The 25,138-nt window shown below is 38.9% G+C and overlaps 1 protein-coding gene across 2 annotated transcripts in view; it reads left to right on the top strand.

Moving 5' to 3' along the window:
• Positions 1-25,138, top strand: part of IARS1 (isoleucyl-tRNA synthetase 1) — a 1,809,950-nt gene that overhangs the window by 158,023 nt on the left and 1,626,789 nt on the right. For both annotated transcript variants that reach the window (XM_044077404.1, XM_044077403.1), the window contains one exon: positions 17,791-17,873. In XM_044077404.1, coding sequence (XP_043933339.1) covers positions 17,791-17,873 — 83 coding nt within the window. The remainder of the gene's footprint in view (positions 1-17,790; positions 17,874-25,138) is intronic.

The following is a 25,138-nucleotide window of genomic DNA, read 5'->3' as shown; positions in this document are numbered from 1 at the left end:
CCATGTTTACACTTATCAAGAGTATCAGAACATGTCAGAGATTTGGGATGCATGGCTAGGCTTAAAAAGGTCCTTGTAGTAGTTAGCCTAGTGAACGCCTGTGAACTTATGAACCTATTGTATATTGTTTGTGTGCTTTGTGTTTATATGCAGTTGAGGAAGCCATCCTTGCTGAAGCATTTTTTTTGTCCTTTATTAAACAAAGTATACACTGTCTTTGTGGATTTTTCATTATGATCTCTATCTTCCACTTCTTCCTCTTTCAATCGTGTCTGTCTGCGAAAGAGGAAGAAACCGCCTCACCACTTGAGGAAAGACACTGAAATGCCATGCACTTATGCCCCTTCCCTTTTCCCTAGGGGTGGCTTAAGTTCCCCAAGGGAATGACTCCGTTACCTGATGAACCCATATTCCTGATGGCAGTCTGGGACTGCTTGTTATCTGGAGGATCTTAGTTTCTTCATGTGGTTACTGCTGGCCCCATGTTGGATCTTCCAGGTCCTTGCTTGAGAAAATGTACTGGTGGATTAGTCTGGGTTCGCCCATGCGTGCAGAAGCCCATTTGTTGTAATGGGATGTATATATGTGGGCTTTAGGAATGAGTTTTTTGCAACCCTGTTACAGGCCAAGTTCCAAAAATGCCACAGTACCAGATATTTCATTTATTGCAGTCCATTTATTTAAATTCATTTTAATTTTTGCATTTTTGTCTCCTGTTTATTTCAGCAGGTGCATTTTTAGACCGGAGTAGGTATACAACTGTAGTTGTGATTGATGTTTACAGTGGGAAGAGTATAGTGATGTTTATTAGGTGGTTTCATTTTAAAGTTTGCTTTAGTGTGGATTCATAGGGCAATGTGAGTATTTAGTGTTATTTTTTTATTGGTGTATTTGTTATGGTGCTCTATTTTATCCATGTTTTGCAATTTGTTTTTTGCTTTCTTATTGGATGAGTTTTTAAATTCTTTTGTTTTACATTGTTTTGACTTGCATTGTGTTGATTTGATGTAGGTGTTGGATGCTGCTGCTGGCTGGTTGGCAGAGTGTGTTGGGGTTCTTATTGTTTGATTACCTTTACCTTTTTTGCCCATTGTCGTGAATAGGGGAGAGTGTGAAACTCCTCTTTTTTTTTGTAGTTTTGTATTTTTGTTTTGTGGTTGTATTTGTTGAAGTTTTGAATGGTTGAATTATAACCCCCTCCAGTAAGAAAAAGCATTTTTATTTTTGTTTTTGTATATTTTGCATTAAAATCTGTTGAAGCAAAGTGTCTAGGTTGCTGGGATGAGGTAATCGACCTGTATATTTGGGTAATGTGATTGCCCTTGGCTTTTTTTTTTTTTTTTTTTTTTTGTAATATACATTTGGAATTCATTAATCTGTGTCATTTGGGACCAGCACAAATCAAATTTAGTGAAAGGCAACGATTTTATACGGTGTCTGTCTAATGTTCTTTTCCTGGAAATTAAGTCACTGCTATTAGAAAAAATGTGCACGTTTTGGCAAATAGCCAAGCTCAATTGACTATGGTCTGTATAGCAGTTCATTTTAAAGCATCGTTAGTTGTGTGCACATGTGATGAATTGAAAACTGAACTGAATTGTGGCTTAACAGAAGCAGCAGTGGTATTTTCTGAATGCAGGAATGGATTGTTATCATAAATTACTGTGGTGGTTGCCAGATCTGTTTAGCTGCAGTCTGCATGTTCCACTGTTCTTTACTAAACATAACCAAACAAAAAAAAAAAGCACTCAACAGCTGGCTTTAATTGCCGTGCGAGTTCTGTTAAATGCCACTAGTGTTTAAATATTAAAAAGTTGAAACTTTAAGCAGTGGAGAAGGCAGTAATAATTGGACAACTGCCTGTAACTTACTATGGTAAGCATTGAAGTTGTAACTGCATTCTTATTTGCATGTTTTGACTTTTCAACAACCACAATTATGGTTAGTTAATCTTGTCTGGAACATAAAGCTCTGTTTTGCTTTAAGATCTCAACACAAATTAACTGCTACAGTTTGTTTCAGCACAAGATGTGTGGAAGTATGCAGCCTGTTGACCTGGATTACTGAAACCTGATTTAATGAGATGCACATTACTGGTGTTTTTTGTGTGGGTCTGTCTCTGTGCCTGCCTATGTGTCTGAACAGCTATGACTGAATCAAAATGCATGCTTGAGAGTCATCGTCTTTTTTTCTTTCGGCTGCTCCTGTTAGGGGTTGCCACAGCACATTTCTTCATGTCCTCTGCATCTTGGTCTGTCACACCAGCCACCTGCATGTCCTGTCTCACCACATACATAAACCTTATCTTAGGTCTTTCTTTTGCCTGGCAGCTCTGTCCTTGGCATCCTTCTCCCAATATACCCTGCTTCCCTCCTTAGCACATGTCCAAACCAATGCAGTCTTGCCTCTCTGGCTTTGTCTCCAAACTGTCCAACCTGAGCTGACCCTCTAATATACTGATTTTTAATCCTGTCCATCCTCGTCACACCCAGTGCAAATGTTAACATTTTTAAGTCTGCCACCTCTAGCTCAGACTCCTGTCTTTTTGTCAAGCCATATGATATAGCTGGTCTCACTACCATCTTGTAGACCTTCCATTTCACTCTTACTGGTTCCAGTCTGTCACAAATCACTCTTGACACTCTTCTCCACCCACTCCATACTGCCTGCACTCTATTCACCTCTCTTCCACACTCACCATTACTCTGAACTGTTGATCCCAAATATTTAAACTCATCCACCCTCATCAACTCTACTCCCTGCATCCGCACCATTCCTCTACCCTCCCTCTCATTCACACACACATATTGTGTCTTAGTCCTGTTGACCTTCATTCCTCTTCTCTCTAGAACATATCTCCACCTCTCCAGGATCTCCGCTACATGTCCCCTACTTTCACTACACATCACAATGTCATCCGCAAACTTCATAGTCCATGGGGACTCTGTCTGATCTCATCTATCAACCTGTCCATCACCACTGCAAATAAGAAAGAGCTCAGAGCTGATCCTTGATGTAATCCCATCTCCATCTTGAACACATCCGCCACTCCTACTGCAGAACTCACCACTGTCACACTGCCCTCTTGCGTATCCTGTACCACTCTTGCATACATCTCTGCCACTCCTGACTTTCTCATATAGTACCAAAACTCCTCTCTAGGCACCCTGTCGTATGCTTTCTTCCAAGTCTACAAAGACGCAGTGCAACTCCTCCTGGCATTCTCTCTACTTCTCCAACAACTTCACAGCAAACGCCACATCTGTAGTGCTCTTTCCTGGCATGAAACCATACTGCTGCTCATTAATCCATCACCTCCCTTCTTAACCTGGCTTCCACTACTTTTTCCCATAACTTCATGCTGTGGCTGATCAGTTTTATCCATCTGTAGTTACTGCAGCTCTGCACATCACCCTTATTCTTAGAAATCGGTGCCAATAGACTTCTCCACTCCTCAGGCATCCTCTCACTTTCCAAGATTCCATAAAACTGTCTGGTTAAAAACCCCACTGCCATCTCTCCTAAAACCTCCATGCTTCCACAGGTATGTCATCTGGACCAACAGCCTTTCCAGTCTTCATCCTCTTTTATAGCTGTCCTTACTTCCTCCTTGCTAACCCGTTGCACTTCCTGATTAACTATCCCCACATCATCCAGCCTTCTCTCTCTCTCTCTCTCTCTCTCTCTCTCTCTTTATTCATCAGCTCCTCAAAGTACTCTTTCCACCTGCTCAACACACTCTCCTTGCATGTGAGTACGTTTCCCTCATTATCCTTAATCATCTTAACCTACTGGTCCTTCTGTCTAGCCAATCGGTAGAGGTCCTTTTCTCCCACCTTAGTGTCCAACCTTTCGTACAGCTCGCCATACGCCTCATCCTTGGCCTTCACCACCTCTCTCTTCACCGTACACCTCATTTCTTTGTACTCTTGTCTACTTTCTCTCTGACAATCCCACTTCATCCCAACCTCTTCCCCTGTATACTCTCCAGTACTTCTTTGTTCCACCACCAAGTCTCCTCTTCCTCCTTCCTCTGTCCAGATGTCACACCAGGCACCTTTCTAGCTGTCTCCCTTACCATCTCTGCTGTGGCTGTCCAGATATCTGATAGCTCTTCACTGCCATCCAGTGCCTGTTTTAACTCTTTCTGAACTCCACATTACAGTTATCCTTTTTCACCTTCCACCATTTGATCCTTGGCATTGCCCTTACTCTCCTCCTCCTTTTCTTGATCACCAACGTCATCTACGGACTTCCATCCTGTGCTGCCTAAGGGTTTGATTTGTGTGTGGATACTTCATGGCACAAAGAATGTGACTTTCAAGTTTAGTAACTTCTTTGACAGTGTCCGTTTGTGTTTCATGTCCTTATGAGGAAAGTTTGCAATGTATGTTATGGGTTCTAGTTTTGTAACAGGTTTATAGGTAGGTACTAAGCTATCTGCCCAAGGGCATTTATAAGCCTAGCCAGAGTGTCCGCTTTCACAGTGCCATTGATTAATTAACTGAGCCTCTGTCAAGAAGAGCCAATGAAGTGATCCCAGGGGTGTATTTTCTGTTACGGAAAGTAATTCAAGACTGCAGTAGCTGGTTTCCGTGCATGGAATTTAGAGTTTCTTGGTTGTTTTGCAAGTACCCATCAGAAGCTGTTTTCCATTTCTTATTTTATTAAACTGCTGTAATTTTGATTAATTTTGAGTTTAGATGCTTGTCATTGGCTTTGACCATTTCCAGTCCTTGTAATACGAAAGCCTTTGGTTAAGCACACTGTGACTGAATCCCTGGCTTGCCATCATGTTCTCACCTTTTGTTTAGGTTGCTGCAGGTATAGTACTTGGATAATTATGTTCTTCTGTTATCCTACAAAGATGTAGCTTTTGCAGATGTTCATCGTGCATACAGCTGCAGTCATAACAGATGGGTTCTCCTGCCGTCAGGCGGGTCCTCGGTCGGCCGAATTCCAAAGTCTAGGTCCGGTGTCGGTTGTCGTCGCTTCTTCCCTGACATCAGTGCGACAGGGGTATAAAAGAACCAGCCAACGCCATTTTCTTCAGTCTTTCTTGCCGCGCGGTGCCCGAAGCAGAAGCAGTTCGCAAGTGCTGGACGGCCAGCTCCTGAAATTACGAAAATTTTGCAACCGAAGTCTTCTTGAAAGCTAAGTACCCCGTTGGGGAAACTTTTCTTGCCTCTGACCGATGTCGGACAAAGTTAATAATTGTATTTCATGTGGGAAGCAAATACCGCATAAGGATTTTCATTCCCTCTGTATTCCTTGTTTAGGCCCAGACCACGACGTCTCGGTCTATCGTTTTTGTGCTACATTCAACAAACGCACCATTAAGCGTCGGGCGGAGTTCGCCCAGCATTATTTTGGCAAAAAATTTAACTATATTATATCGTCGGATACTCCGACTCCAGTTTTGTCTAAAGCGCAAAGATAAGGACCGACACACGAGGTCCGCGGCCTCTACCGACACCACGCCAAAGCCGACTACAGGTGGTACGGTTCTCAGTGAGGCGCCTACGCAGCCCCTGACTACCGACGACACTTTTTGGGGGTGTCTTCTGTGTCTGAGGTCGCAGGCTCCTCGGCCCACACCCAGACTACAGATACCGAAGCCACTCTTGGTGGTGAATCTCAAAATGTAGACAGGTCTGCCTCCTCTCAAGGTGTCTTCAGACCTTCCTCTTCTTTTTCCATCAAGGCTTTCACTAAGTCTAAAGCAGCCATGCATTCTAAGAGACAAGCTACACAGGGCCCATCTCCAGGCCCCATGCCTAAAAAACAGATGCTTAAAATGGCTGAGGATTTTATTACTCTTATCAGGGGTTCTCAACCCCGGACAAAAGGCCCAGAGTGGAGGAAGAATCCCCCTCCTCTGATCAGGCCTCCATTATATCAGAGCACTCTGATGAACAGGAACTTTCTTACTCCCCTTTTGAAGATTCTGATGCAGAGGAGTCCATTCCCTCTGTATCCCCCCCAGAGGATTACTCATTTGGGGAAACCTTGCATACTTTAAGGGAACACTTCTACTGGGAAGGCCAAGAGTACTCTGATTCCAAGAAAAGGCTTGGGGATTTTCTCTTGCTACCTCAGCACAGGCCTCTGGCTATACCTCCTGTCTTGGACATACTAGATGATGTGTACTTGGAGGCCTGCCTTAACCCGGATTCTTTACCTCCAGCCCCAGTCAAGCCTGACAGGTACTACCGGGTTCCTGACTCACACCAATTTCTGTACAAAAGCCATGCGGCTGACCCAGAAACTATCTCACAGGGCCCCAAGGGAATTAAGGCCTCCACTGCTAAAAATCCATTACCTTCCGAGAGATTCCAGATCCTTAGAAAGGTGGGGAAAAAAGGTATATACCTCAGCCACCTTAACCATGAGGGCATTAAACTGCCAGTTCCATATGCTAAAGTACCATCAGTTTCTGTTATCACAATTGAGAAGTAAAATGTCACAACCAGACTTGAAGGAGTTGCAGGATTTGATGCATAGTGCAGAACAAGTGGGTAAACACACCTTGCAATGTGGTTTTGATGCTCTAGAGGCCTCATGTAGAGCTGCTGTTACAGGATCAGTCATATGTAGACTTGCCTGGCTCAAGGAACAAACCTTACCAGATCATGTCAAAGCTAAATTACTAGATGCCTCTCTACAAAAGGATGTATTATTTGGTGCTAATGCTGAGGAGGTATTAAAGAAAATGGAGGAAAAGGCTAAATCAATGTAAACAGTGAAAGATTTTCTACAGGTACAACCCCCACATTTCAGTAGAAATTGGCCTTCCAAAAATTGGTCCTTTCCAGCCACGGACAGACCCCAAAGAGGTAGATACAGGCGCCCAAGGGGCAGAGGGCAATCCCAAGGATCGTTTAGAGGCAGACAATGGCAAGCTCCTACACAAAGAGGTGGTGAGGATAGTTCGCAGCCATTCAGAAGGCAAGCCCAATGACTTTCCCCTTTGCATGCCAAGCAAGGCTCAAATGGCAGCACCCTGAGGCGGAAAACTGGCATTATTTTCAAAAAATTGGCATATTGTCACAAAAGACAAATGGATCCTGGACATTATAAACAGAGGCTACAGATTCCATTTTCACACCCTTCCAAAAATGAGAGGCATGCCAAACCTGCCACACAATCAAAGGGCAGAGGCACAAAGACAAATTTCAGATCTCATGGACATGAAAGCTATTCAAGAGGTACCTACTCACGAACAAGGTCAAGGTTTTTATTCCAGACTATTCCTGGTACCAAGGAAGGGAAAAGATTGGAGACCTATTTTGGACGTATCCATCCTAAACACATTTTTACTCGTACCAAAATTCAAGATGCTCACTTTACAGCAGCTTCTTCCCATGCTGGGCAAGGAGTCTTGGCTGGTAACATTGGACCTCAAGGAGGCATACCTGCATGTCCCAATCAGACAAAATTGCAGAAGATACTTTGTATTTCTTGCAGGTTCAACCCATTATCAATTCTCTGCATTGCCCTTTGGCTTATCTACTGCACCCAGAGTATTCACGAAATGCCTGGCATCAGTAATTGCCTACTGCAGACTTCAAGGGATACAAATATACCCCTATTTGGACGACTGCCTGATCCAAGCGGACAGCAAGCACATACTTCTGAAACATCTGGCTTGTGTAATAATGTTGTTGAATTCTCTGGGATACACAGTCAACAAAAAGAAATCAAGGCTAATACCCTCTCTGAAAATAATTTTCCTGGGTGCCAACTTGGACACAAACACCCAGATGGCCTACCTCACGCCAGAGAAGCAGGGGCAACTAACTCAATACTTCAGATCACTAGCAAATTTCACCAGGCTGACTGCAAGGAAAATCCTGCAGGCTCTGGGATTCATGGCATCTTGCATCCTACTAATCCCATGTGCAAAGCTGCATATGAGGAAACTTCAATGGTACCTGAAAAACCTATGGTCTCAACACAGCCACAGTTTGGAAACAATAATACCACTAATTCCATGTCTTCAAAAGGAATTTCTGAGGTGGGCTCAAGCATGCCAAACAAACACAGGTCTCCCATTCAGCAAGCCTCAAGCAAATCAAGTCATCACAACAGACGCCTCGGACTACGCCTGGGGGGCGCACATGACAGATCGGTCCATTCAGGGCAAATGGTCCCAAAAAGAAAAGCACCTTCACATCAATCAAAAGGAAATGGTAGCAGTAATAAATGCTATTATAGCTTTCAAAGACCTTCTGCATCCAGGTCAACTATTGATAAGGACAGACAACACCACAGTAATGTGGTACATAAACAGGGAGGAACCCATTCATACCCCCTATGCAGGCTGGCCATGTCACTTTGGAACATGGCTCTGGACTTACAAATCGAACTTCAAGCACAGTACTTGCCAGGCAAGGAAAACACGCTGGCAGACAACCTAAGCAGAAATCTGATCCACATGAATGGAAGTTGCATCCTCAAGTTTTTACAGAGATAATTCAAGCATGGGGAAGGCCAGACATAGATCTCTTAGCCTCCTACAAAAATCACCAATTGACAAAATTCTGCTCAAGGATTTTTCATCCAAAGGCCTGGAGAGTGGACGCTCTCTCTTTCAGTTGGATAACAATGACAGTTTATGCCTTCCCACCTCTTCCTCTGCTGCCCAAAGTTCTATTAAAAACCAGAGCAGACAGACCAAAGATGATTCTCATTGCTCCAGACTGGCCAAGACAACACTGGTACCCACTCCTGAGGAGCCTGACGCATTCCCCACCATGGACCCTGCCTCTAATGCCTCTTCTTCTGACTCAGCACAGCTTCAAAACTCTTCACAGTCAGCTGAAAACACTCAATCTGGCCGCATGGAAGATTCCTTAACATCACAACCCTACTCTCCAAGGAGGTGCAGGATGTCATTTTGGAGGCCAGAAGGCCGTCTACTAAAAAAGCTTACTCCGCAAAATGGAAATGGTTTTGTGCCTGGAATGAGAAAAAGGGCCAGAATCCTGGAAAACTGAATTTACCTCAAATATTACAGTATCTAGCTGAGCTGCTAAGCAGTGGACTTTCATTCTCCTCCATCAAAATCCATGCCTCAGCCATTTCTGCAGAATACAACACTGATCCACCTTTATTCTCTCACCCCCTCTTAAGACAGTTCCTCAGAGGGGCTAAGAATATAAAACCCCCAAGGAAACCACCAATACCTGCTTGGGATCTCAATTTCATTCTAGAAAAACTGACCTTGCCTCCTTTTGAGCCAGCTGCCTCAACAGATTTGCAATATTTGTCCTGGAAAACAGCTTTCCTTCTGGCTATTACCTCAGCTCGTAGGGTATTGGAACTACAAGCCCTCATGGCTGTGCAGCCTTATCATCTTCCATCAGGACAGAGTTTCCTTACGAACCAACCCGTCCTTTATGCCAAAAGTGGTATCCAGGGTAGCTTTGAATCAGGCTTACCTACCTTTTATCCTAATCCTCAAAACAAAGGGGAGAGATTACTACATTCCTTGGACATCCACAGACAACTGCGTTATTATTTGGACAGAACAAAGCCTTTCAGAAAATCAGAACAGCTCTTTGTGTCCTATGCTATAGGAGCTCAAGGGAAGCCAATTTCCAAACAGACAATCTCAAAATGGATAGCCCACTGCATACGCTTTTGTTATTCTTTTCATGGCAAAACTGTACCTACAGGCATCAGATCTCACTCCACAAGGGCCGCGGCTGCCTCTGCAGCTTTCCTCAGAGGTGTTCCTACCAAAGATATTTTAGAAGCAGCCACTTGGAGTTCTGTGCATACCTTCTCCAAACACTACCACCTTCCATTATACTCCAAATCTAGAGCAGGCTTTGCCACTGCAGTCTTGCAGGGCATCCTGGCTCCTCCTAGTTCCACCTAGTGCCTACCACCCCTTTCTTAGCTTTGGGATTCTACCCATCTGTTATGACTGCAGCTGTATGCACGATGAACATAGTACAGTTTTGTACCTACCATAAATGTAGATGTTTGAGTGCTAATACAGCTGCAGTCCAGGTTTCCCTCCCTCCTTCCCCTCTTGGGACAGGCCTATTGGCTAACACCTCCTCATACAACCTGATTGGGGTATTCATTTATGGTGTATTTGCTTGCACTACTGTATTTTGATTATATGGCATTGCTTTATTACACAAATTTATGTATTGCCTTCCTTCTGGGGGCACCTGATATCTGGGGCAAGAAAAACTGAAGAAAATGGCGTTGGCTGGTTCTTTTATACCCCTGTCGCACTGACGTCAGGGAAGAAGCGACGACAACCGACGCCGGACCTAGACTTTGGAATTCGGCCGACCGAGGACCTGCCTGACTGCAGGAGAACCTATCTGTTATGACTGCAGCTGTATTAGCACTCGAACGTCTACATTTATGGTAGGTACAAAACTGTACTTTTTACAGTCTTGTACTTTTGATTTTTATTACCTTGGTTTGCTACAGCTTATTAAACCTTTACTAATTTGGACTTTATGGCTGTTTCATATTGCATTTTGTGTAGCTTTAAAATTTACAATATGTAGACTCGGATGTATGATCTTATTTATGACTTGCAGTACCTGGAAGAATTACTGTAACCTTTTCTGTTCCCTTTTGATCATATTTTCCTGGTTGGTTATGCTATTTCTAACACTTAAACTGGAACTTTCCCCTTTAAATGGGTGGCTTCCTTTAGTGGTCTTTTTGCAGCTGTACTTAGGGTTATTCTGAAACTCCTCTGTGTGCATTTTGAGGGGGCTGTTGTGACACTTGGTATAGCTTTTAGTATATTAGAGATGTTATCTTTTATCCTGTGGCCTGATTTTCGTGTATTCATGGCTGGGGGCTTTCTGCTTAACATTATTTCTTGTAGTGGTACTAAAGTACTTTTAAGTGGAGTTGCTGTTGTAGTGTGGAGTATCTTGGTTTCAAGTGCGGTTCAACTTCCACAGTTTTCAAATTATTTGCTTTGTTTTTCATTTGAAAGACACCCTGCACGTAGCTTCATGACTTGATCCTCTTCAAGCTGTTCTCCGATAGGTTTTCACAGGGCTCATCTCTGTCCTCCTGTTTTGCTCTTGGTATACTTGCTTCCAGTGAGTGGAGTAGGATTTTACATCTCTGCCCTTGTGTCCATTTTATACCTCTGCTGCCAGTAGATGTCTCTTCTTTCTGCAGTTGAGGATTTGTGTGATGATGTTCTTGGATGGCTAGAAATAGCTATGTTAAACATAATCCAGGCAATAGAAAGGGTATGATTGTGTGCTGCTGTGTGACCTTGAGTGCTTCTTGTCCTTATGCAGTCATTTTTTTTGTGACTGTTAAGTCTGGAGGTGCTTGTTGAAATGTATACCATCACTAAAGGACTCCGTGGTAGCTGTAACAAAGGTGTTGTATGTCCATCTTTGTAGCGTCTCTTGAATTAACCATCAGATTCCACATTTAGATCTCCCCATGCTCATTTCCTGATCTGATGTACTGGATTATTTCAGTTTCCTTGATGACAGAGTGTATTGTGCTATGGCAAGAGTTCTGACTGTTTCCTGCTGCAGTCATGTCACCTCCGTGAGATCTGTGCTTAAAATTAGCTATGCAAGGCAAAAAAGATTAAAAAAAAAAAAAAAAAAAGAGTCCTGCCTCTTTGAAGGAGCGGTTGATCCCCGGCTGCCCTTTCCAGCTACTCTTGTAAGAGAGGTAGCTTGTGATTCCTAGCGCATGCACTGGGATATGAAGTTGTACATTCCTGTTCTTTTCCTTGGAAAATCACCAATTCCCTTTTCCGGTTAAGAGCCTCTTTAACAAAATCTTTAACTTGGCACGTAGGTAGGCAGGCATGTAGTAAAGGAGAATATTGAGGAACTTAGTCTAGTTTCCCAGTTTCCCCAGAGCACTGTCGGCTACCTGCTTGGTGTCCCACAATAGGCAGAAGGAGACGAAGTCAAACCCTGGATTACAGGAAGTGGCACTGTAACAGCTCATAACCTTAATCATCTGCACTCCATTTATTTGACCAGGTCTTTGGCGTTGCTTGATTTAACTTGCCTTGTAGTCTAGTTTCAGCGTATACATGGAAAGGTGTTTGTTTCAAGGTACTGTATGTTCAAATTATACTGGAACAGTGATCAGGATACACCACGAGAAGTCCAATAATGTCAAAAAAGTTCTTTTATTCCATAAAAATGCAGAGGATGAGCGCTTTCACGTGCTTGAACGCACGCTTCTTCAGATCTACTGACATCATTCTCTAATGCCCTTTTATACAATTAAAACAGTTTCTAATTACTTCCAATTAAAACGTCATTAGTTAATTTGTCAATCAAGTATTTAAAGGTACATCATAATTCAACCTTACTTGTTCAACAGTACAACATTACTCACTCTAAAAATTAATTAAAAGTTAATAAGTATCATCATTTACATTCAGCCTAATAAACACATTCACATTTATTTTGTCACTATAACTCAATTTAGGGGTTTTGTACCTAACGTACAATGCCTATTGTTCATTCATTCATCCATTGCGTCTCAGTGCTTCAAACGCCAGCAAAAGAAATAGTAGTAACTGAGTTAAACCCTAAAAAGAGTTATCAAATATTTCTATTTATATTCAAATAGAAAGTACATTCACATTTAATTTTTCACAACAACTTTTAACATGAACTATACACCTTAGCTTAAAATGCTTAGGGTTAATTCATTACCTCTTACATCTCTATGTCTTGAACACCAGTGTAAATAGCGACTATATGGAGCCCTACAGGAAAATACTAACGGAATACTCTAATGTTTGTTCAAAACTTCTCTGTACGATGAACATATGTCCACATAAAACAGCTATTATAATAACTCACTATCCTAATATATGCGATGCAATCTGCATCACAATTATGTGTGTTTACTCTATACAACTAAAGCATTCCCCTTAGTTAACTAAAATTTCAAAAATAGAGTAGTATATTATATTAGATATAAATCTACTAGAGGTAAAACTAGAGGTAATTTTGTTGTTTAATCTTCTGTTAAGAATTTGTGCCGCTGTCTCCACGCTATGGAGAATGTCGAAATAGAGCTTGACTACAACCCAGAAGCAAGTATGAATCTGCCAACTATTGATGCATTTTTACCGCCCAAGAACAATCCATTATTAACACTTGATTTTGCTGAAACTAGTAATTTAAGAATGACAAGAAATGAACTTGGTGTGAATATGACAGAATTTTTTGACTTAACAAAAGAATTGGAAAATAACTTATATAAACTGCAAAGGCTCTCTTGGCAAAGAAAACACTTGCAGGCATGTATTCATTTTAAGGTTATACCTAGAGGAATGAGAGTTCTTTGCATGCCTACATATGGCCAACTATATCCAAATCTGCTGAGAAAATGGCAAAATCTGAATCTTGAACTTGGTTATAAATATATTGACTTATTACTTGAGCACTTTGAACCGCTAGAATCAGATCTTCAGAAGAAGACTGATACGCTATATCAGACTATAACAGAGCGGTTCCAAGTAGATACATGTATTCAGAAACTAAGTAATATATCCACTCAAATACGCTTATATAGTGATAAGCTTAAAAATATAAAACAACGCAAGCTAACCAGAGATCTTCAAGATTTTAAAACGGAATATATTTGTATGGCCGAGACTCGCTGGAAATACAATGCGTAACACTCCTACTGCTACTGTTTCAACATGTAATACAGAACCGGAAGAGAATGACGCAATAGACCTGAATTTGGCGCCACAATCAACATCTAACAATGCGACGAATAATTTGAATCATTCCAATGTTGAACATTTAACAGGGAGTACTGAAGTTCAAACACCACCACCCAACCAACTGGCTCTTCATCAACATGATGACTCCTTGAGAACGGGAGCCATTAGACGACCAAATTCTACTTTTAGAACACCGATGGACGTCCCTTTTCCCATTCGAACAAACAATGCGGTCAGAGGGAGATCCCTGAGCAGAGGACCACGGAAACGGAAGGTTTCCACAGACAGGTACGAACAACCAAAACAAAAAAGAAACTGGAATTGACTTTGGTCTATAATTTTTCTAAGCATGATTTGTCGACTTCTGACATTTCTCTCCTGAATAAAGGGCTTAATTATGTGCCTTCACAAACAAGTATATTGTCAGAGACTGTTGCGGACCTGAGGCTGTTCGCAAGGAAAATAGCTATCAAACTGTTTTTTAAAAATGATAACAATGAATATGCCACAAGCAGTATTTGTAGATTTAAACGCAACAGTACTTTTTGTCCTCCTTTGCCATCTATTGTAGAAAGCTTTGTTAAAATTTGTGAAAAAGAAATCTATGCATTTTATGCTAGCAAACATGTTAAAAACAGATTCTTCAACTTAAACAAGGCTGAATACACTTCTCTAGCTAAGCTACGTAATAACACTGATATTGTTATACTACCCGCTGACAAAGGGGGTGGGGTAGTTTTACTAGATAGAATCAGATATAATGAAATGGTGGAAAATATGCTTAGGAATGATGACACATATAAGGTAGTTACTCTGAATGAAGTGATGAGAATAATAAACAATGTTAATGACATCGTATATGATCTTTTGATGTGCCGACAAATCAGCAAAGAAATGTATGACTACTTGCATGTAGAAGAACCATTAATTCCAACCCTGAAAGGTCTCCCTAAAGTACATAAAGAAATCGAGCCCATACCCATGAGACCAATTGTCGCAGGGAGACAGTGGGCAACTTATTATCTCTATATTTATAGAAAAAGTACTGAGACCGCTTGTTGATAAAATAACTACCATCTTGAAAGACACACAACAACTATTGAGGGATTTTGAAAGTATAGAACTAACCCAAACCGATAACAGTGATTTGAAATTAGTTACACTAGATGTGTGTAATTTGTTCACTTGTATTCCTAATGAATTTGGCCTCCAAGCCATTAGGGAAGTAATGATGAAAGAAAGCAATTTTTCTGGTGACAGATTCTAATTGGCCAACTCTTAGACATGGTACTTCATAATAACATATTTCTATTTAACTGCCAATACTACCTACAAACATGGGGAGTCGCCATGGGGACACCATGTGCGAACTCCTATGCAAATCTCGTCCTATATTATTGGGAACAAGAACATCTGTTCCATAGTAAATGGATGAGTAAGATAGTAATTTATAGGAGATTCGTAGATGATGTAATATTTCTATGGAAAGGGACAACGGAAGAACTACATAGTTTTGTAAATTATCTACAAGAGACCACAGACTTTCTTAGATTTACCTATGAATTTTCAAGTGACAGCGTGAACTTTCTAGATTTAACTGTATCTTTAAATGCAGAGAAGCAAATAACATCTAGATTGTTTAGGAAGAAGTGTTGGAAGAACACCATGCTAGAGTATAGTAGTATGCATCCTAGGCACGTTTTCTCTGGGATAGTAAGAGGCCAATATTCTAGAATTTTGAGAACATGCAAAGATCCCCATGTCTTACATGAAGAAGCGATTACACTAGAGAAAATCTTTCTAGAGAGAGGATATAATCTGAACCTTGTTAAGAATATAAGACATGAACTTATTCCTTCTATGGAGTATAAAAAATTGTATCCTTATGAATTAGTAGTAAATGATGAAGTTAGATCACATCTTGAGAAGGAGAATAGACGAAGACTTGATACATATAGAGTCCCAGATGGAAGAATTAGATATGTTATGAAATACACAAATGACAATGCTGAAATTAGAAAAATTATAAACAGACACTGGAATATATTGACTACTACAGATGAGGTTTATAGATTAGTGGGAAATAAACCCACGTTTGTCTTTCAGACTTGTGATAATCTGAAAGACATATTTTCTAGAAATCTATATAATAATTCCAATAGAATGAGAAGAAATAAAGAGAAAAGTGGAACATTTCCATGTCAGGGATGTAATATGTGTAAATATATTACTACCGCTCAGCATTTTGAACATCCTAATGGCCATTTTGAGTTTACTCCAAGAATATACACAGATTGTAACACCACGAATCTGATTTATATGGCCAATTGTATACAGTGTGAAGCGTTCTATGTAGGACTTACAAAGAGGAAACTGAAAGAACGAATGTATAACCATGTGTACGACATCCGCAAACAAAATGAATTAAATGCACTAGCAAAGCATATCAAGGAGAACCCTGACCATGAATTTAGATTCAGAGTTCTACAAACAGTGAAAGATAATGTTAGAATGGGTGATAGGAATAATTATTTACATAAATTAGAATTGGACTGGATTCTTAGAACAGGAGCACACAGGGAACCTGGTATTAATAACTACTTGTCTTTAAAACCAATTTTGAAATAAAGATAGTATTTAAAGCAAGTTAAATAACATCTAAACCTAGTAATATAGAAGTTACTGATTGGATTTGGACATTGAAAAATAAGATGATGATTTATTAATTAATTATTTATTTTATTTTTTATTTAGTATAGTTTTTACTGTATTTATTTAGATATGAAATGAACATCTATGTATTTTGATTGATATATAGGATGCTTAAGGTTAGTTAAATTTATACATATCATATTGAATATAATAATTTATAAACTTATTAATTTGATTAATAAATATAACATAGATTTGTTTTTTTGTAATATTTATTAAGATAATGATAGTATTTGAACTATCATATAACTCATAATTAATTAATGAATAAAGGAACATACAACACTGGTAAATAAAAGAATTTTTTTGATGTCCCGATTTACATCTAATATAATATACTACTCTATTTTTGAAATTTTGGTTAATCAAGGGGAATGCTTTAGTTGTATAGCGCAAACACACATAATTGTGATGCAGATTGCATCGCATATATTAGGATAGTGAGTTATTATAATAGCTGTTTTATGTGGACATATGTTCATCGTACAGAGAAGTTTTGAACAAACAGAGTATTCCGTTAGTATTTTCCTGTAGGGCTCCATATAGTCGCTATTTACACTGGTGTTCAAGACATAGAGATGTAAGAGGTAATGAATTAACCCTAAGCATTTTAAGCTAAGGTGTATAGTTCATGTTAAAAGTTGTTGTGAAAAATTAAATGTGAATGTACTTTCTATTTGAATATAAATAGAAATATTTGATAACTCTTTTTAGGGTTTAACTCAGTTACTACTATTTCTTTTGCTGGCGTTTGAAGCACTGAGACGCAATGGATGAATGAATGAACAATAGGCATTGTACGTTAGGTACAAAACCCCTAAATTGAGTTATAGTGACAAAATAAATGTGAATGTGTTTATTAGGCTGAATGTAAATGATGATACTTATTAACTTTTAATTAATTTTTAGAGTGAGTAATGTACTGTTGAACAAGTAAGGTTGAATTATGATGTACCTTTAAATACTTGATTGACAAATTAACTAATGACGTTTTAATTGGAAGTAATTAGAAACTGTTTTAATTGTATAAAAGGGCATTAGAGAATGATGTCAGTAGATCTGAAGAAGCGTGCGTTCAAGCACGTGAAAGCGCTCATCCTCTGCATTTTTATGGAATAAAAGAACTTTTTTGACATTATTGGACTTCTCGTGGTGTATCCTGATCACTGTTCCAGTATAATTTGAGTATTCTCGTGTTTTGCAGCAGGATACTTTGGGAGAACTAGCGGTAATTTTGTTGTTTAAGGTACTGTATGTTGTTAGTCTTTAAACAAATATTAAGACTGAAGATTTATGGCACTGTAATTTGACTTTTTCATGCCTTTTATAAACCTTTCTTTCCTCACTGATTTCCATAGATTTCTGTTCAACGACTGGGTCGCTGGATTGATTTTCGCAATGACTACAAGACACTTTACCCATGGTTCATGGAAACTGTATGGTATGCATTACCTTTTGTTTATTGATTTGGCAACTTCGCGTATTTTAAGTTTGTGCATTGCTATGTTCTTTAACTGCATTATGTACAATAACTCTGCTTTCATTCTGTTGCAGTTTCCAGGGTGTAGCTGAAATGAGTCCTCATGAGATTAGTTCTACTTAATGAGTCAAAAAAAAATTAAAACAACCTTGAGACCACTATGTCTTTTTTTACAGGTCTGAGGTTTTAAAGCCACTTGTCTCTGACTCTCTGTGCAGCAGCAGGGTACTCTGTAGCATGGTTTGCATTTACTGAGCCACGTACACGATCACCTTCATGTTATCTGTTGTCTGTAGCTCTGCTTACTGGCTGGTCTTCAGATGGAGAGATAAGGACCTTCTGCAGAAAGTGTCTGTGACTGGAGAAGAGGTACACATCCATTGAACTGACACTGTAGGCTCTGTGAATCTTTCTCCCTAGTTCTACGAATTGGCCAGAAACATTCAGACTTTAATTACTGATTGAATGCTGCCTGTACCAAATGAACTTTTATACGAGTTTAGATAGGTGTAGATCACATATGTAGTAAATTTTGACCGCTTCAAAATGAAATCCAGTTCACTAGGAGTAGCTTGTTCAGTAAAATTACTGTATTTACACCCTTTACCACTCGATGACCTATTCTAAAGCAGATTATTATTTTTTTTCTTTTAGCTGACCCCTCCCCCTTGCTTCTGTAATACTGTGTGGTTAACTTTGATGTCCACCGAATTAAGGTGTCATGTAGTTAAATTCTCAGACTGTTTCTGCATCTGCTTGTTCCAACTCCTTTATTAGGTGTTAATTTCGATTTCTTTTATTTTTCATAATTTGAACACAATGTCACCTTCCCTTTCTTTAAACAAGAAACTTCTTTGCCTGTGTCGTACATGATAATTTAAATGAAAACAAGCCCTATTGATAATTCCATTTGCAATCGTACATTACAAACCACGTTGACGCAATTGTAATTGCAAACATTATACATTTATAATTTATCAAGTTATTGTCTGTTAAAGATTATATAGTTAATTCATATCCTGCCTTCTTTTAAACATGTTCTTCCTCTGCATGTGTTGTCCCCACAATTCCCATTTTTCCTATGTAATTTGCTGCTACTCTTTTCTAAAGATCCCAATTCCAGTTTTATCTCTGTTACTATATTCGCTACTTTTAGTAAAGTTGGTTTAGACTTTAATTTCCATTTTCTAGTAATTGCTTTTTTGGCAGCCACCATAATTAGACTCTGCAAGCCCTTAATATGTCTAGGCAATTCCAATTCTGTATCATAGCTCAAAACAAATGTCCTTAGTTGCACCAGTTTGCTCACCCAATATATCTGACAAAGCAGTCTACATGAATCTTTAAAGTCTGCCCTTCTTTCTTCCCCATCACACCTCCAACATTTGCTGCCTTCCTGAGGAAAAATTCTTTAGAGTCTACTTGGGTATAAAAATACCTATGTAAACACTTACAAGCAAAGATCTTAAATCTTCTAGGCTTTGTTGCATATTTGGAAGAGTTGCATGTATCCTCCATTATTTTGTTGTGAATTGCTTATTCAGTCTCTCGTCCAGTCCTTTCTAACCTCTTCTGATTTATAGTTGCCATGCAGTATTTTATATGCTCTACTAATTCCTTTTATAGCAGCAGTTTGTTCTAGATTCTTTTAAAAACTCTACCACTACTAGTCTTTTGTTTAGAAGCCCCCTATTTCTTTCTCTTTCTCTATACTCCTGATATCAATCCTCGATAGGGAAGGCAATCTCTAACCTGCAGTCCAAATAAATTCTTGTCATTTTCCCATTCTACTACTTTTCCCTCTCTAGTTATTTGCTCCCAATACATTGGTTCGTTTGCCAGTTTTCTCCGATAAATTCTAGCCCCCTCTTGCTTAAGTCTGTATCCCTAATTGCAGTCATCCATATTGCAGAATCTCCTTTCTCCAATCCCGAGTTGGCTTAGTTCTTAGAATATTTTCTGCTACTTTGTGAAAATAATATTCTGTATGATTATTATTCTCCTTAAATGTCTGCCTCCCCTTGATTCTTGAGCTTCTCCCCTGTTTCACCATCATCCCTTTCCACTTTGTTTTGTGCCTGTGCTATGTATAGGAGCCTTAACTGTGTTGCTTTAAAATACCTCCTCAAATCTGGTAATCCCAGTCCATGTTCATCTGGAACAATCCGCTTAACCCCCTTGACTCTTGCCATCTTCCCCTCCCTGAAAATACTTGCTGTCTATACGTTTTGTTGCGGTTGATGATAAAAAGTTTAATTTGTGTACAAGACTAAAGAGACTTAAAACATTTTGTGTCTTACTATTGATATTCATACAACAGAGCTTCCATTTTCTCAGTTTTTGTATTCTCTTTTGTTTAGTCTCTTCACACACATCCTTGGCTGCCACACTGAAATAATTTTTAATCCATACTTCTAAATACTTATGTCCCCATAAATATAGATATTGCTGAACCAATTTTCATGTGGGTACATAATTTACTAGTATTGCATTTGTTTTAGCTTCATTAATTTTATATCCTGAAAAGATGTGAGACTGTCTGAAAATGTTTCACAACGTTGTAATGTCCCTTTTTGGTTTTGTCCGGTATAAAATATCTACAAATAGAGCCAGCTTTTCTTGACTGCCATACCTGTTATATCCTTTAATTTCTGAGTCCCTTCATTTCTTTGCCAGTGGTTCTAAATATAATGCAAATAAAGGGGAGGGAAGACACCCCTGCCTGGTTTCTCTGCTCAAACAGAAACTGAGAGAGAGAGGACCCCACTCACATTTGGTCTCTGATCCCTTGTATATCCTGCTAATCAACCTTGTAATTTTTTCAGGGAATTGAAATGCTTTCATTGCCATGCTCATGAAGTCCCAGGTTACTCTGTCAAATACTTTCTCTGCATCAAGACTCTTCAACAGGGGTATTTTCTTACATTCTGCTTCCCTCTGGATTGTCAGTGCTGTGTTAATGTTGTCAGATATTTGCCTGACCTCCACAAAACCACATTGATCCATATCTATCAATTTTGGCATCACTTTTACCATTCTTTTAGTCATTATAGACCTAAATACTTTATAATTATGGTTTAGTATTGAAGTGGGCCTGTATGAAGCTGGATCTGATGGATCTTTACCCTCTTGGTATTACAGCTACCACCGCTTTCTTCCACGATGATGGTACTTCTCCTCTTTCTCCTCTTAAAATACCGTTAAACAAAACCTTCCAGAGCTTTAGCATTTTTTCCCTCCTAGCTTCCAGACTTCCACAAGAATTCCTTCTATTCCTGGGGTCTTTCCTATAGATTGGTTATACAGCACCATTTTTTTATCTCATCTCAATTCCTTCTATTCCTGGGGTCTTTCCTATAGATTGGTTATACAGCACCATTTTTTATCTCATCTCCTCTTGTCCTAACTGTTAGTGGAAGATGAGGCTCAATTACTAACTTTGGTATATTTAATTCTTCCATAAACATTTCCATTTATACCTTTTCTTGATTTCCATATTTCTATGGTTTGTAGAGACTTCCATAGAATTTCAGAAATATATCTAATTCTTCTATAGGATCTCTTGTTACTTTCCTTGTCATAGGCTCCCTAAGCTTTGCAACAGCCCTTTCTACTTTCTGTTGCATAAGTTGTGCTAAAATATTTTGTGCTCTAGAGTTATCAGAAAACAGTTGTATAACAGCAGTCTTTCTAAACTCATGCATATTAGTAAGGTAATTCTTTTTCTGTTTAGCATTTCCCCTCTTTTGCAATACTCTTAAATAGTTTTTGTTGCTTCTTAATTGTCTCTCCCTTTATTTTATTTCCACCCTATTTTTAAATTCCACTTCAATTTTATCCCACTTCCTAGCAATATTTTCAGAAGAAATTTCTGAATAATTTTCACTACCCATTCTTTAAATTCCTCTCTTTTCAACAGGTAAGTGGAAAGCGCCGGTGTCTCCTTCATTACCTTGGGTTTTTATTTTAGTTATTGGTGCATGATCTGAAATAGTTATTGGGTGCATATCAAGAAATTTAATTAAATGCACATGTTCCTGTGAAATGTAAATTCTGTAGCCCATTTTTGTATCCTGTGGAGTATGTAAATTCACTCTGAACTCCTAGTACTGAATTCACATTTTCCATGCCAAATATTTTCATAAATGTCTTCAAAAATCTACCCTCCTTTGTTATATTTTCCCTTTTGGCTCCCCTGACACATCTTCATTGTGGCAGATCAAATTTATTACCCAATTACAGGTAATATTCCTATCTGAAAGCTTATTATTTCTCCCAGAATTTTCTCAAGGTCCATTATAGCAGTTTTAGTTGGAATATAAATACACGCCAGGGTAATCCTCCTCCCATGCCCCTTAGTGCTACAAATATACCATTATTATCTTTTTTATCCTCTTCCATCACTATTGTAACTCCTCTTTCAATTAATATAAGTACCCCTCTTTTACTTAGCTACAGGTAGTCTATCCTATCTATCCTGAGATCCTTTCTTCATCAAATTCACATGTTCACTTCTTTCCAAATGTGTCTTCTGTAGCATAGCTATGTACACTCTCCATTTTTTAATATAGTTCACAACTTTCTTTTTTGTATTCATCTGTGAGACCATTGACGTTTAAAGACATTACAGAAAACCTTTTTTCTTAAAGTTGTTCCCACCTTTTATGTATAACAGCTTTTTTTGTTAAATGTTTAATACATGTACTGTTTGGCAGGTTAATCTTTTTTACAGTTTTATCTTGTCATCACAAAACTGTTTTCATCTTCAAATATTGGAGGTTTACCATGCTAATTGGAACAAATGTTCCAACCTGAGTCGCACACAGAGACTTGAGATAACCCATGCTAAGATGCATGGTGCAGAGTGTGCTTGTGCTAAGTGCTGTGTGGCTTTGTCTTGTCTTTATAGCTTTCTCAGCTGTGAAAACAGTTGAATGCTTTCAGCAAAGGTTTTCTCCAAGCCATTTCTCTTAAGCAGATAATTACCTAGAGACATGAGAACCAGACCCAAAACTACAAAGCATATGTTTGTTTACTGGAAAAAAGATTTGTAATATTCAGTATTTATTTTCCTGTACTTGCTTTGTCTTAAAACTTGTTACTAGATTAAGCTAAGGGCCAACCCTCTCCTTACATATTTTTCTTTGCTTTTTTTTTCTTACATTGCAGTGGCTACATTTCTTAAAACTGAACAAGAAGTAAAGAACAGGGGAGAAAGAAAAAAAAAAACAGGAGCACCTATTTACATTAGCATCTCCATTGCACCTCAGAATAACTGACAAAACTTTACTTTATAATGTGCAATTAAAATCATGCCCTATTGAAATAGGACCATTAAGAAAAAAAAATTGTTTTACTTTAACTTTCTCCCTCTTAACTCTCTCTCCTGAGTATTTTGTTTTTTAACATTAATGACATGAAGTTAGGGGCATATGCTTTAGAGCAGGGGTGTCCAACCTTTTCAGTTGCAAGGGCCGCATTGAGTCAACAGAAATGGTCTGGGGGCAGACGGCAAGTGAGGACCAAAAAAAAAAAAAAAAAAAAGTCTCACATTAACTGAAGAGCAAAAAAAAAAAAAAAGACCTCAGGTTTATGCAGTCTAATGTGGCTGTATTGTAGGTGAATTTGAACAATAAATAAATTAATAAATGCAGAATAATGCCCTAAAATTCAATATCTCATTATATCCGAACCATGAATTCAAGTTTATAAAAAACTTCAGACCCAGTGACAAATCTTTGGATGAGTTACTCATCTAAAAACTAAACACTTCAGGACTCACAGCATTAACACAGTGCTATTACTTACTACTATAGTCTGTTCCTAAAACAGAAAACAAATTCATGAATTCATATCAAGTTTCATGGACTAGTATACTACTAGCTATAGAAGCTACAAACTGTTAGTAAAAAGAAAGATATTAATCCAGAATTAAGAGTTTTAACTGGTTAAAACAGATTAAAGCAACAGCAGCAGCAAACAGATTACAAAGGTGCTACCTAGCTACTGTTGATGTGCAAAAATGCTGTCTTCAATAGTATGGATACCCATTTATTTTTAGCAAAAGAGACTTCATGAAAAAGTAATACCGCTTCACCAGCTATCGCCACAAGAAAACTGACTTTTATTAATAAGATAAACAGACAGACTCATTGTACTAGCTGATATGCAAGAAAACTTTTGCAGTTGGTAAATGTTGAATATCCTTTTCTGCCATCACCAGAAAGGCAAAATTAGCAACCCTCCCCCTTTCTATCAAGCAAAGAAACCCAGCTGTTCCATATTTCTGAACTTACATATTCTTTTCAGGCAAAACCAAAATCAATTACAAGAGAAAAAGGGGCTCTACTACCTAAATTGTGCACCCAGAAAGATAAAAAGATGAACTGATTAATTTAAAGACAGTTCTGATACCACTTTTAGAAGGAAGCAAGGTCATAAACTTTATCTGATTCTAAGGAAAAACTACAGAGTTTCCTACAAAGATATGAAGGTTGCACATCTTAGGAGAAGACACCCCCTCAATAAAAGTACCTTCAAAAAAGTGAACTTCATAGCCACAGAACTAGCTAGCTAGAAAACAGGGAAGATGCATATTTAAGATGATGCTTAACTAACCAGGATTGGGCCACAGTTCCTCCTAGAAAGGAGGGAAAAGGAGAAACACCGAAGATGTACAACCCCGAACACAAGAGAGAGAAACCCAACTCCTACACTTCATGAAGTGAGCCATAATCACATGCAAGTTTCTGCCCTCATGGAAACTTTTGCTGCTTTATAACTGAGGAGCAATGGCCTTCCTGGGAGCTATGACTACAAGGACTTCAGATAAAAGTTTCACTGGGCACAAGTCAGCTTATTGAGGAGCTATGCAAGGTCAATGAGCCACAGTCAAAGGGAATTAAGACTGCACTTGAATTCTGATAGTATTAATGAATGGGCACTTAATAACCTGGGTTCTTCATCAGAAGTCTGATGTTTGGACAAATGTAAACACAGAGCTAAAAGATGAAGTCTACCAATCTAGTTACACAGTACACAGCTTCAATATTTTTGTGAACAGGCTGAGGCAAAGAACTGAAGAGATGTATGCCTAGTGATTAAAAACAGCATGCAAGTTAGCCTGGTTAAAAAGGACACCACCTCTGTGAATGAAGCATCAAAATGGCTACTGGCCCAGTTGATACTAGGAGGTCACACCAAATGAGGAGTCACTTATATCCCCC

Source organism: Protopterus annectens, chromosome 7.part0 (assembly GCF_019279795.1).
Source record: "Protopterus annectens isolate FY-2018-M chromosome 7.part0, PAN1.0, whole genome shotgun sequence".
Classification (NCBI taxonomy): domain Eukaryota; kingdom Metazoa; phylum Chordata; order Ceratodontiformes; family Protopteridae; genus Protopterus; species Protopterus annectens.
Note: the sequence above shows the minus strand (reverse complement) of the source record. Positions and strands in the feature narration are given on the sequence as shown.